This window comes from Temnothorax americanus, unplaced genomic scaffold (genome assembly GCF_048541705.1).
Source record: "Temnothorax americanus isolate GAGA-0224 unplaced genomic scaffold, ASM4854170v1 Scaffold18, whole genome shotgun sequence".
In the NCBI taxonomy this organism is placed as follows: Eukaryota; Metazoa; Arthropoda; class Insecta; order Hymenoptera; family Formicidae; genus Temnothorax; species Temnothorax americanus.
In genome coordinates, this window is record NW_027509318.1 from 3,674,515 (window position 1) to 3,687,885 (window position 13,371).

At 37.1% G+C, this 13,371-nt stretch overlaps 2 protein-coding genes across 5 annotated transcripts in view; one reads left to right on the forward strand and one right to left on the reverse strand.

Annotated features, from left to right (window-relative positions):
- The window catches only part of LOC143896155 (uncharacterized), a 28,411-nt gene extending 23,932 nt beyond the window's left edge, over nt 1-4,479 (reverse strand). The window contains exon 1 of one of the 2 annotated variants that reach the window (XM_077403753.1): nt 4,004-4,479. In XM_077403753.1, the coding sequence (XP_077259879.1) occupies nt 4,004-4,069 (66 nt within the window). In that variant the 5' untranslated portion in view covers nt 4,070-4,479. The remainder of the gene's footprint in view (nt 1-4,003) is intronic. The other variant, XM_077403752.1, reaches the window with a different exon arrangement.
- A 3,009-nt stretch (nt 4,480-7,488) lies between these two features.
- Syn (synapsin) overlaps nt 7,489-13,371 on the forward strand; it is a 49,902-nt gene continuing 44,019 nt past the window's right edge. For 2 of the 3 annotated variants that reach the window (XM_077404060.1, XM_077404057.1), the window contains exons 1-2: nt 7,489-7,595; nt 12,069-12,508. The gene's annotated coding sequence lies outside the window, so the exon portion shown is untranslated. Of the gene's footprint in view, nt 7,596-7,835; nt 8,061-12,068; nt 12,509-13,371 lie in introns of those variants that run through there. The other variant, XM_077404059.1, reaches the window with a different exon arrangement.

Genomic DNA, 13,371 nt, shown 5'->3' on the forward strand with positions numbered 1-13,371 from the left:
CTCATAAATATTAATACGGTAGCGTATAAGAGCGCAACTATGCGGAGTAAGGCCGCGCGCTCAATAAGGCCGCCTACTATCGAGGGCCCGACGTAATGTCCTCCGGCTGTTCGCAGGGACATGTTAGAAAGGGAAAAGAGTTCGCACACAAAAACTCACATACACGTATTCTCAATTAATTCGTGAGCGCGTTTCTCAAGATGCGGCTCGAATCTTTGCAATTAAAATTCTCGATTCTACCGCCGACAATCCTCTATTTGTCTTCCATTTGTAAAAATAAACGTAATAGATTATTTACATTGATGATTGTTGCCGTTCAACTTATTTATATTAATTTCTTTTTATATATATATTTTTCATAAAATTTTTACATCGAGAAAAAATAAAGTCAACTAAATTATCTAGTAAATGATGTCGTAATGTTAATAAACCTTAAAAAATATATAAGAGAAAACATTTTAAAAATTTATTCTTCGCATATTAAATGGCATCAAAGAGAGAATAAAAGGGAATGTAAATTTACTATGATTATTGCTAAAGGAGAACACGAGGTATAAATGTGCCAAAGTAAAATCAGCCAATTAACAGATTCTCAGATTTGTTCGTTTCATGGTTTGCTTCGAGACGACTTCCAGCTTATTAGCCTAATTTGCACGTTGCCCGGTGGAAATATTAAATTCGTTGCCTCGCTCAAAACACTCTGCGAATTGCGCAGGCGAAATAAACGCGCAGTAAACGTGCAACGTACATTTGTTTCAATTCATTTCATTTTTTTTTTTTTTTTTTTAGCGAAGTGGAATCTCGGGATGGTCGCGCGCGCTGGTCTGAAACGAGGGTTAAGATCTATTAAAGGTCGCAACGTTAGTGATAACAAATGGTAATCAGTGAGATGCGCGATAAACAATGCGGATACCGCCCATGAAGCGGGAGCGGCTACTCGTTAATTAGATTTTTTGATTAACTATATATAAAGCTGGGACTGGCGCGCGGCGCGCTGAGGCAGGTGGTCACTCTCGCACGTGTTGTGCACGCACACGCGCTTACACACGTGCACACGCGGATCCAGTGCATTCCTCCTCGTAATAGGCGGACCCCGAGGTCTGGAACTTTTCGTCCCGTGATACGTTTCGGAACGAGCGAAAGAGTCGAACGACGCGAAGCGTTCACCTCTCAATGCGCTTGATTGATGGCAAAGTGATTTATTTTCAACTTGACAAAGACGAGGAAGTGATCTTAAAATTACATAATTGGTAAAAGATATTAATATTGTAAAAGAGATAAAAGATAAATGTAAATTTTTTATTTTTCTAAATTTTTTCTATTTCCAATTTTTACTTTTCTATGTTTTTTCCCTGGCTCATGATGTTTTAAATTATTCAACAGCTTGAAGCCAAAGAACACACACACACACACATAAGATGATAAAAGACGATGCGTTCTTGTTTGGGAGATATAAAAATATCTTAAGTATATTCTCAAGGATTTGCGTGTCAGACAAATTTTTGCGTGCTCGTAAAATCACGAAGGACTCCGTCGCTTTCGAGCAATAGCAACTTTCACGTTATCGCAATTTTTCTCGTCGCGATATTTTTGTTGCACGACGATGAAATCGAGAAACTAGTTTGCATCCGTGGCCTGTTCAGCTGTCTTAATAAGAAACGGCATGTAGCTCCGGCCGTTCGAAAAGATGAGAAAAATCTATCCATTTTAATGCAAATTGTTCCCCTCGCTCGTATGAGTCTCAACGAATGAAACGCTTCATCAGAGAGAGTGTCGACGGAGTATAAAAAAAACGGAAACACAGAAAGATGTAATAAATAATAGATAATGGAAAATGAATTTATGTTACAATAACTGTAGCGTATAATACGTATTATTCGGCTACTTCCGTAATGATCAAGTCATATATAACGCATTCTTATAAAGATTGCGGGAAGCAATTAGCAGTCTTGCTAATGCTGTATGTAATAAGTTAGACATGGTATAGCCGTAAATATATACATTAAGCACAGAGATTCGTTTGCGATATAATCGCACGCGATGGAAATCGCCGAAGAATGTGACGTCCATAAATAGTTACGGATATTTAATTCGCGTTTCTCTCTCTCTCTCTCTCTCTCTCTCTCTCTCTCTCTCTCTCTCTCTCTCTCTCTCTCTCTCTCTCTCTCTCTCTCTCTCTCTCTCTCTCTCTCTCCCTCCCTCTATCTCTTCTTCTCCTTTCTTCATTTGTTAAGTACAATAAAAATGTGTAAAATGACAAACTATTCTTAGGTATTTTATTTTATAGGTACGTCTGTCTTCCCTAATTCTTTATCAGCTCTATAATAAAAATATATAAAGCATAAATGCAATGTATATTTCAAAATGTAAGAAAAGAAATACTAAAAAATATATGTGTATATATTTAGTGTAATTGTATTATAATTAAAATTTTTTATTATAATACATATTTATATTTATACCTATATATTTTATATATCAAGTATCTTAAATATTAATATAATTTTCGCTTCTTTTTATCGTGATGTATATCTACATTTGATGAATAATATATGTATCTGCAAAAATATAAATTGATTTTGCATATTCATTGCTGATATATCGCGGCTGCATGTAATTTGAGTCAGCATGGCACATAGCGTTGTAGAATGCCGTTTTTTTGTTCGATGATTTATGTATTTATGATTTTCTTTCTCGTTCTATGTCACGTTAAACATTATGCATATTAGTAAAGAGAGCAAACAGGAGGAAGATAAATAACGAAACAGTACGAACTTATCAAATCATGAAACGATTTTTAAAATTTCTCTCTATATGTTTAATCACGCGATACTTTGCTATAGCATAAATCCTCTTCGTTTAAGTATTATAATCAAGTGGTCTTTATCTTCGTTGAATTGATTAATATATTATACGTGGACTGAAAAATATTGTCTACCTTTCATTTATTAAACCTGCACTTGTTACTTATACTTGATATTTATATTCATCGCTCTTTAATTTTATATTAATATTATGTCATGAGATAAAAAATTCAAAAACTCAAGAAAGTACAAAATTAGATTTTTCTTAAAAAAAAAAACATTTATATAAAAACTATCACAAAGATTTTGCATCTTCTTTTATGTGGAAATGTTTTACATAATCTACAATCAATTCTTTTAGTAATGGAACATGATGAATATAATATTTAAGTTATAAATAATCAAACCGTAGCAAATTCTCTACAAAACATTTTTTTGTGTTTTTAGTTAACTTTTATTAAAATCAGTTTTAATAAGAAAAAGAAATTTTAATTTAAATATGAAATAATAAAAATATATAACAATATTTATATTATGAGTAAATTTATAAGAAAAAATAAAATTTTTAATTAGTAAAAACATTAAGGAAGAAAAAAAGAAAAAGAGAGAGTTAACTGAGAGTAAACTGGAAACACTTTAAAATACTTCAGCTTTAGGAATCCGGATGTTTGAATGACAGTAATCATTCCAGCAGATCAAACTTCGCGGTCATGTCGTAATACATATCCTGAGCACTGAACTCTTCACGCGCGGTCGAGATGAAATATCGAAAGAAATACTATAGCTACGTCTCAATTTTTTATGATTGAAAAGAAAATGGCATAAGATATATTAAATTGTTATTATATGCGAGATGTAAAAAAGAAGTTCTTTATCTTGCAATATTATATTGTTTATTTTCTAGGACATTATTATGGTTTTAAAATTATTTTTTAATACAGTAAAAAATTTTTCTACATAAATATATTTGTAAAAATAATTTCGTCTGTCAGTGCTTCAAAATATGGAAGCATTGGAGCAGACATGACAAGCTTGTTTTTTGGTCGGAATTAGGTAGTCAATGCATCTAGGTTTCCCGCGGAAACCGCGCGTTTGACAACACATCCGCATGCAAACACGCGGTTTCCGGCGCGTTCGAAACGGCGTGTTTGAAACTGCAGAGAATTTTTGTCTCGGAATAACAGTTTTCTCGTACTTACCTGGCCGACATCGAACGCCACCAGGAGCCAGCAGCACACCGCCGCCGTCGGCAGCAACCTCTTCATCGCGACGGTTATTTTGCCGGATGACCCCCGCCCGCGCGTACTGACTGGCGTGTCGGAGAGCGTGTCGCACTCGTCGAAGAACCCGCCGAAGCCGAAGGCCAGTCTCTCACGTCACATTTTCCTCGTTCTCCGAGAAGAGTCTCATCGTATCCGCCGAGGTACGGTGACGCGATAGTTCAGCGCGCCCGCGACGTGACCACGAGACCTGCCACGAGGCCGTTCTCCTCTCGCACGCACGCCCTTGCTGACGCGTTGGTACCGCGATGTACTTAGCCTCGGAACTCGGAAATCGCCTGGGAAAGTCGGCACGGCCGCGGCGACGAGGATGATCGCTGGCGGGTGTTAGACTGGCGCAATAATGACTGCGCTCGCCGAGCTACTCCGAGGGACGCTCAGATGTTCGGCTTTCTGGTGGGGATGGAAGTGGCCGTAGTGGCCATTCCCTCTTCATCCGACCCGCTGTATACGCGATGCGGGCATTAATGTCTCCGGATTCAGCATAGCTCAGCATAGCTTGCTGGATGGTTGCTGGTACCGTCGTGAGAGGACGGTACGGAGCAAGCAAGTGGTTGGCAACCGCGGTTTCTGATGTATCAGCGAGGTGCTTAGCACTGTTGAGCTTGGTGCAAGTTAGGCTTAGCACTGTTGAGTTAGTATAGTTGGTATTGCCGGCAGCAACGTGCAAAAAAATAAAATCCGCATTTTTAGATAATTGTCAAGATCATATTATAACATTGTAAAAGCAATTAAGTAATATTGTAAAAACAATAAAAAAAGATGCTAATAACAACTCTTCTAATCACTCGAATCAAATTATTAAAAGAATTTGTGCCACTTTATGTTTGCTAATCTTTTCAGTACGTTTATAAATATTCAGAGAAAAAAAGACCTTGTTCAATCTTTTCAATCTGTAAATGTCTGGTTGCTAAATTGCGCTTAACAATTCTTGAAAATTGTATAGAATTTTCGTAAAATATTAACCCGATTATTTTGCTAATTCAATACTAAATTAATTACTTAATAATTCATCGAGTTAATATTAATCGCTTCTTATATTTCAAAGATCTTTAAAACAATGGTAACAATATTTATTTTATTAATTATTTAATTAACCAACAGAAGAGAATTTTAATTAATCTTGGTTTGACTACTATTGGCATTTTCGTACATATTGCCTTTACTCTTTTCCTCAGATTCTCTTCCATAAATACTTAGGTATCAAACGTAATTGGCTAAATATAAATTACACAAATCTGACGTAATGGAAACAGGATATCTGTGATTTAAAGATATACACGCCAGAAACAATGAAAAAATAGAACAACGTACAACAACGTACGTTGGCGTACTACTGGCAACAACTACTAAAACCGGTTCGGAGAGACTCAAAAATTATAATGAACGACCCGTGCAGAGTCTCGACCTAGACTGGTTCGACCTATCGTGATTAAAGGAGACGTGCAGATCTTTCAAGTGTGCCTATCAGTTTCGAAGATAACACTCGGCTTCCTTTAAAAAATCCGCATTGTGACATTCTAGGACAAGCTTCGATGATTTCGATCTATTATTCGTAGTTTCGTATGTATTGCTGTCGCGGATTCTTCATCAAAGCGATATTTAAAACGTCACAGTGTACAGACAAAGACTTCGTACAAGACAATAGAAGCGGCATGCAATCATTCGCGAGTAATATGCGATACATCTCAATCTGCAGTGACACATATTGTCATCTGAGACAATATCAATTGTATTACGTAGACACATCAATAGCTGCGAATGAAAAATGTTACTTATATATAATTAATGTTTTTCTCTGACTTTTTTTTTCAAAGATGAACGTATATGATATTTATAATTCTTTTAGCACATAGAGATTATAGGTTATTATAACTTCAAGTTTCATAATACTGATTGTTTTATCCTTAATTAACAAGACACTAATTAGTTTTAATTTAAATTATTGTATCATAATAATATTTTTTTGTTGCAATGCTTATGCATCATAATAAAATAAAGATAATTTTAAAATAAATGGATAACTAACTAAGGTCTTTTGATAATAAAATTAACAAACAATTTAAAAGGACATGGGGGGAAGTTACTTAGTACTGATTTAAAAAAGTGGATTTACTGCGACGTCATCTTTATATCCGTGAGATCTTTTATCGGATTACTGATGGAAACGAGATAAGAAGTTTGATAGCTCAAAGTCTTCTTACTGCTCTTTCATCTACATTCGGTGAATTTGTCGAGAGATTCGAAGAGGAACTTTGTCGCCGTATCGATTGAAGTTTCCTTGAAACGAACGGGAGTCTCTGCTCGGTTACGCTTCTTTAAATGCAAATAATGTGAACGCGTTATATAGGGCCTCCTCACCTCAACCGTAGAGAACTTGTAAAATATTTATACAAATTTTATATTCTTGATGATATCGCCTTGACATTCTTTATATAGTCCAAATATAGTATTAGGTATATAGTCTTATTGACGAGCTTCTTTATAAAGATACGATCACAATTATATACATAGTATGTAAAATAATATCGGCTACCTTGTAATTTGTAATAATTGTACAATCTAGTAAACCATAGAGAGAGATTATAGAATATTGCTGCACACAGCATAAAAAAATGTCTAAAAGATATCTGCATTTTTCAATTACTTATTTTTTACTCGCTTACAATATTTTTTTTTACTCTTGAAATAAATTGTATTATCTTTTATTTAAAAGACGTTTCTTAATAATATTAGTTTAGTTATTCTTTTGTGTCGACTTTTCCAATAAGAAACTTTTCAATAAGAACTCTCTGTCAGGTACATCAATATTGCGAAGAGTTTATTGTCGCTGATAAATTTCTTCTCAAGCATAGCTTCATATAATATCGCGTCTCACATAGAATCTCACAAGGGATGTCAAACTCTCCGCGTTCTTAATAACGTCCGGGGTTGTATTCAATCCCGTCATACATTCGCCCACGCTCCCCGCGAGTTATTTGATTCTTCCCCCTCTGAAAAAGAAACGTCATTCCTACGTCATCGATTCGACCTCTTCGCAAGCTTTAAAAAAAAAAAAAAAAAAAAAACAACTTTCGCGCTACAAAAATCGGTCTCTCGTTCCTCAGGGTAGCGACGCTCTTAATGACGTGAAAGTCGCACTCGTCGAGAGGGTGCGAAAGCACGTTAAAAGCAAGTTTCATCTCCAGTCGGCAAGTAGGCGGACCGCGTTTGACATGCACCGCCGCGAACAATCTCGCACAAATACCAACAGGCAGGCGAGGGGTTGCTTCCCTTTTTGTTTTCCCCTACCCTGGCCCATTCTTCGCGTACGGAATCGTACGCGTCTGCGACGGGCTACGAGGGAACCCCCACGCGAGGGGGACGCGAGGGGAACTTGGTAGATGATAAGGGGTTGCGCAGGCGCCAGCATATCGACCAGGGTAGCCCTCCGGGCGACACCCTCGCGATTCTCCGCCGAGCCTCACTGCTTCATCGGCAAACTAGTGGGTAGTACACGCACGCGACACAGGTAAGTGACCGTAGTTTGAGAGAGTCCGCACGAGTTCAGGCGAGATTTTCAAATTCCGTGCCCCGCAGAAAGATCGATCTCGCCGAGGAACGGCGATTCCGCCTAAAAAAAATCGCGATTTCCTCGAAAGCACGTCTTTTCGTAAAATATCGTTTTGCCGGTTCCGGCCCCGTGGAGTACGCAAGGTGACAGGCTGGTGGCGCGCACCACCTTCACGTGACGGCTGTCTTCGCCGAGCGGGGTAGTTTCGATGCCTCTCTCGGGGTAGTTTCAACGTCGCTCTCGATAGTCCGCTCGATAAGGCTGTCGATAAGACGCGCAGATAAACGTCGCAATAACGTCGTTTGCAATAAACGCCACGGGCCTCGTAACGGCAAACGAGTCAACGCGATAGAGAGTGTCCGAGCGATCGCTTTATTAAGCGAAAGCTCGAATTAACCATCTTTGCGTAGCGAGATCGCCGAGGTAAGATTACCGCCGCTCTCGTATTGACGGCGACGACAAGTCGACGTGTGTGGGCGGTCGTTGATAAATTGGATCGTTATCTACCTTGAATGAGAAGTGTATATTTTGGTACGCAAGTGCAGTTTTCGGATTTACGTCCATTGCGCAAGATTCCGGTGTCTCGGTCAGACGGGGTACAATCGATGTTCAGTCATAAATAGTCGGGGGGATAGCCGGGGAAACGAGAAACGAATGCGATAATTTTAGCAGTAGTGACACACTCCCGAGTTTCGGGATAACGATAAAGCAGTAGCGAATGTGCGTGTGTGTGTTTTACGAAGCGGTACCCTTCATTGATTTTTCTTTTTTAGGGACAAATTTTATTTTACATTCAACCTCTCCCGATCTTTCCTTTCGTCGTGACATTAATAAAAGCGACTTTTTCTTAGAAAGTTTTAGTCATGGACGCCGGGATGGATCTTAACGATCAGCGTAAACAAGAATATTCTTTTGCGCAATAGCGCTCCTCTTTATTTATGCGCTTTAAACTTATTTCTTTGCAAACGTTATTCGCTCCTTTACTGGTTCTAGCATTAATACATGTAAATTCATCTTTGTAATAAGAATGGTTAAAAGTGACTGTCTTTAGTATCGTGGACTTGGATCATAATTCGCGATATGATAGAAGAGATAAACCTAGAAACATTTCTCAAGCTAAAATTTTTTACAAGAAAGCTTCAAAAGAAGGCAAAGAATGGAGATTAGCTTGAAGTTGCTGAATTTAATCAATATACTGATGAATTCGGTCATTAATCTTGCACAACAATCTGTCTTTATCCATCTCTATAAAATGTCAATTGCGATACATAATAAATGCGATCTTAAAAGTTAATAAAGAAAAATCTGACTCATCTATTTTTCAACAAGTTTATCGATTAGTCTTGAAAGTACTTAAATAAAAATTCGATACCCGTAGTTGGCTGCATCTTTCAGCTTGAAGACACTATATATACGGATTAGTGGAGATTCTTCCGGTTACGCAATTTTTTGTAACATTTATTTTATCTCAACCTGAGCAAAATATGTCATAGATATATTAGATGTATTCAGCAGACATGTTAATGCAAAAATTTCATTAGGATTCCAATATGAGTTAGATGCAGAGATTAAAACAGACAGAACGCGGCAATCTTTTAGACAAGAGAGATCTAATCTTCGTTATTACGCGAATTCAGGCAGCACCGGTGGTACAATATATTTGCATTTGAAATTATGAGGACATGTATTATGAGAATATAATTATAATTATAATTATAATATAATGCACAAAGTGATATTTGCGCTAAATTAATGCGAAATTTAATACACTATTTTAACATACATCCGCGACATTTATTCACATTAATAAATACTTACGTCATCATGCTGTAACAAACTTTTAATTAACATGGTTTTTTTAATTAATGTGGATCAAAATATCCTGTTTCATTATTTTATAATTGTATCAGAAGTTTATTTTATAAAAAACAATGAAAATACTTTATTGTTTTTGCTGAATAAATCTCGTGTCAAATTTCGACGTTTGTCTGATTAGATAAAACCTGGGTAAGCCGGATGTATTGATTCTTACACCATCTGTGATTTAATGATGATTAAATGTGTCGGAATAGGATTGGACTGTAATTATCTGTACAATCGTATTACCACCTAACACTACTTATTAGGATGTGTAAAATTACACAGTGACCTACTTGCTAACGTTAAGTGCCATGGTTCTAGTATTTAAGTAACTCTTCTAACATTAGATTTGTAAAGGATTATTATTCACAATCTTCATTTAGAATCGTAAAAAGAATCATAAATGAATAATAATCATTCTTACTTTCAATTAGTACGTAATATTAAAAGATTAATATTTTATTGTTTTTTTATAAAAGCTATATTTCGTTTGACATTTATTAATTATTTTCTCATATGTTTTAGAATAATGATTAAAAATCTCAATCCAGAGCTATTTCATTTTGTAATTAAAATGTTGTCATAATCCCCGAATTTAAACTTTTAACTTTACAAAACTTTGTATCAGGTAACTTATCATCTATTACACATACCACATACCAGGCTATTTTTGAGATTCTCTTGATCGTACGTAACATATAGCTATTATAGGAATTCGATGCATGCAACGGTATTGTGCGTGTAAAATGCTTGATGAGCTGTATCCACGAGCGTAACTCATCAACACGAATGACTCGTTTACCACTTCGCGGTCTAATAGGTATAGGTGCTATTCGCGGCGCGAGGATAATTCTATGCAATGTATTACACTAACCTGCTGAAACTTGCGAAATACCATCACATGGAAGTCGTTATAAGTGGAAATTAACTTATTTCTCATTGGTTCATCTACTTTATCCTCCCTGTAATTTTATATAAATTATACCCTTGCGCGATTTGAATCTCCTGAAGTAACAACAAACTTTGCCTGAAGGCAAAGCCTACAATATCGAAAAAAAGCCAAAGACTCGAATTAAGACTTCAAAGAATAACCTCGGAATGAAATACGTACGGAATACCTACGACCCAGATATCCATTCAGCCGCAAGGTCTATGGTAAATTTAGAATTTTCCCTTCGCAAGATCTTGATGCAAACTCATCACTCGTCGTATATTCTTAAATATTTTGTTTCCTTAAATTTTAGTTTATTAAAATTTAATTAAAAAATGCTAAATTACATTATAGCGTCTAAATTAACAGATTTTTCTTAAATTTCAATGTTATATAATAAATCTTATAAAATGTTTTAGTGTACAAAAAGGACCAACTATTTTGCTCTCAGTTTGACGTGTAACGTCTAGTGTAGGAACAATTCTGTGAGCTATTGCGATGTTCGTCTGCATCGTCAAATCGAATCGCGAGGTTTTCTTCTCGAGCAATGCTCCGAGAAAGTTGAAAATTACACGCGAAGTTTGCTAGTTCCGTGAAACACGGACGTCGCTATTATCAGAGAAGTATACGGAAGGAACAAATACGGACGGTCGGAATGTATCATTGCTTCCTCGACGCTTATTCTTTCTCTCTCTCTCTCTCTCTCTCTCTCTCATCTCCTCTTCTTTTCCTACGGTGTGAGCATAGAATTATCCCGCGAGCTCTTCAAGGAAGATCACTGCTCTACCCGGTGATACGATCGACGAGCAAGCCATAGAAGTAGCGTTTCCGTGCCGCGCGTATGTTCCAAGAACACGTAAATGCCGGTGGACTCGCGCGATGCCGTGAAGCATTTTAGAAATTCCAAGCAAAATCGCGCTCCGACTATCGATTTTCGCGTGCCTTATTATATTACGAGAGTCATTGGTCGCACCGGTTACATCCATAATTTCCTTAATGCACAATACGTGATTTCGAAGTGTTTTTTTATGACCAGCGGCAGATTTAAGAGCGGCAATTTGTTATCATTAATTTTTAGAAAATTCAAGAAAGAATTTTTTAATTACATAGCTATAATGGGCTGTACTATTGCAAGTGTAGTCTTACCTATTTCGTGAGTTTTGAATTCCTTTTGGATTGGAATTTTTTTCATACTTCTGCGAGTGCCTGGTCTGAATCATTCATAAAAAAAAAAAAAAATAAATCTCGTATCTTTGACGCAACCTTTATTGTCGTAATAATGTGCACAAGCATTCACAAAGCATGGCATAAAGAAAATAACAGGAACATAAGCCAGTTTTATGATCTTAGCTTTACTGTTTCCAATACACAAAAGAAGCCAATTACAAAAAGACCTTTTGGACAATAAAAGCGTGTCGTTCATAGCACAAGTAGGTTATTTTATTTTAAGCCACTCAAATTAAAGGGAAACTTCTTTAAATTAGAGCTTTAAGAAATCTGATATATATTAGCACATTGACTAGTCTCTTTAATAGAATTTAAAGACTACAGTAAATTGAATGTAGAATCCTATAATTACAATTTACTCTCGGCAATAATTACTCGGCACTTAAATCGTGTGTTTTCTCTTTTACTTACAGATTTCAACTTGGATTGTTTATTTTCTTCTTCCTCACCTTCTCTTATTTCATCCTTTCCTTTCGGATTACCTTACGTTGAAGTTTATCCCGTGACGCATCAAAGCAGAGAGAACGCGCCCAACGATCCGGGATCTATCGACACGATCCATCGAACCACAACGAATCACCTATTTCGCGCGTCGCGACGACGTCGCATCATCAGCAACGCAAGGACTATCTCAACGGCAGAGAACTGAAACGGGTTATCTTCCGGATCGCTAACAGCCCGAGCAACGAAACCGGGAGTTGTTTCATCGCAGCAGCGAGCCCGGTGTAACCATCAAGATTACCGGCCGCGGCGGTTGCGCCAAGTACTGTGGTACAGCTCCATCACCCGGCAACATTTCATTCTCCAGTTTTCGTCAGTCCTTCACCACCAATGTCAACTACCTGAAACGGAGGTAAGTCGCCGGTATCATGCACGTCGGACTGTGTGGAGCTGACATTTGATCTCGCGCCTATTAATTTGACGATCTTCATCTACGGCGCTCGTTTATACGCCCAAAGAATTAAAATTATCTTCTTCATATCTTCCGTGACTCAGTGTTTTATGTGTCTCTTTCTCTCGTTATTGATGTCATTATGCGTATACACGTAAGCAATAATTTATAATTGCGAATAACGCTTCTATACTCTGTCATATTGCGCGCTTAATGCGCTTTTAACGTAATTACTGGTCGTATTCTGTTATCGGACGGGATCCAGAGATTCCGATAATTAAAATCCGGCATGGAAACATTTCGATCGAAACGTCGCTTTACCTGCAGAGTAAATACGTTGTTGAAAGGCATACCCGATGAAAGCTCGTGTATCACATCGCCGAGCTGAATCCTGCTTTTATGAGTGGCTCTTATACAAAGTCAATTTACGCACACTAGTGTGTGCACGATAATGATCGGCTGTTAAAACGACGCGCGGGGCATCTCAATATTCCGTGCATTCTCAACGGTTCCCCATCACACCGGAGAAGAGAAAATAGATTCCCCTGTCCAATTAGTCGGACACAAGTACTTATCTGAGACGGCCATTAAGCAAGCAATAATATGTCAAAGTTATGATATTGAAAATTGGAATTACTCGACTCGCGAAGGTTCCCACACTAGTGAATGTGAAACGATGTGCGAAAATTTGAATTTTATTAATAATGAGCTCAAAAGAAATTTTTCTTTACTTTTTCCATATTTACAGCGTCAAAACTTAGATTCTTTAAAATTAATTCTTTAAAATACTGTTAATCGATTGAAAAAGGAGGGGATTTTTTTTA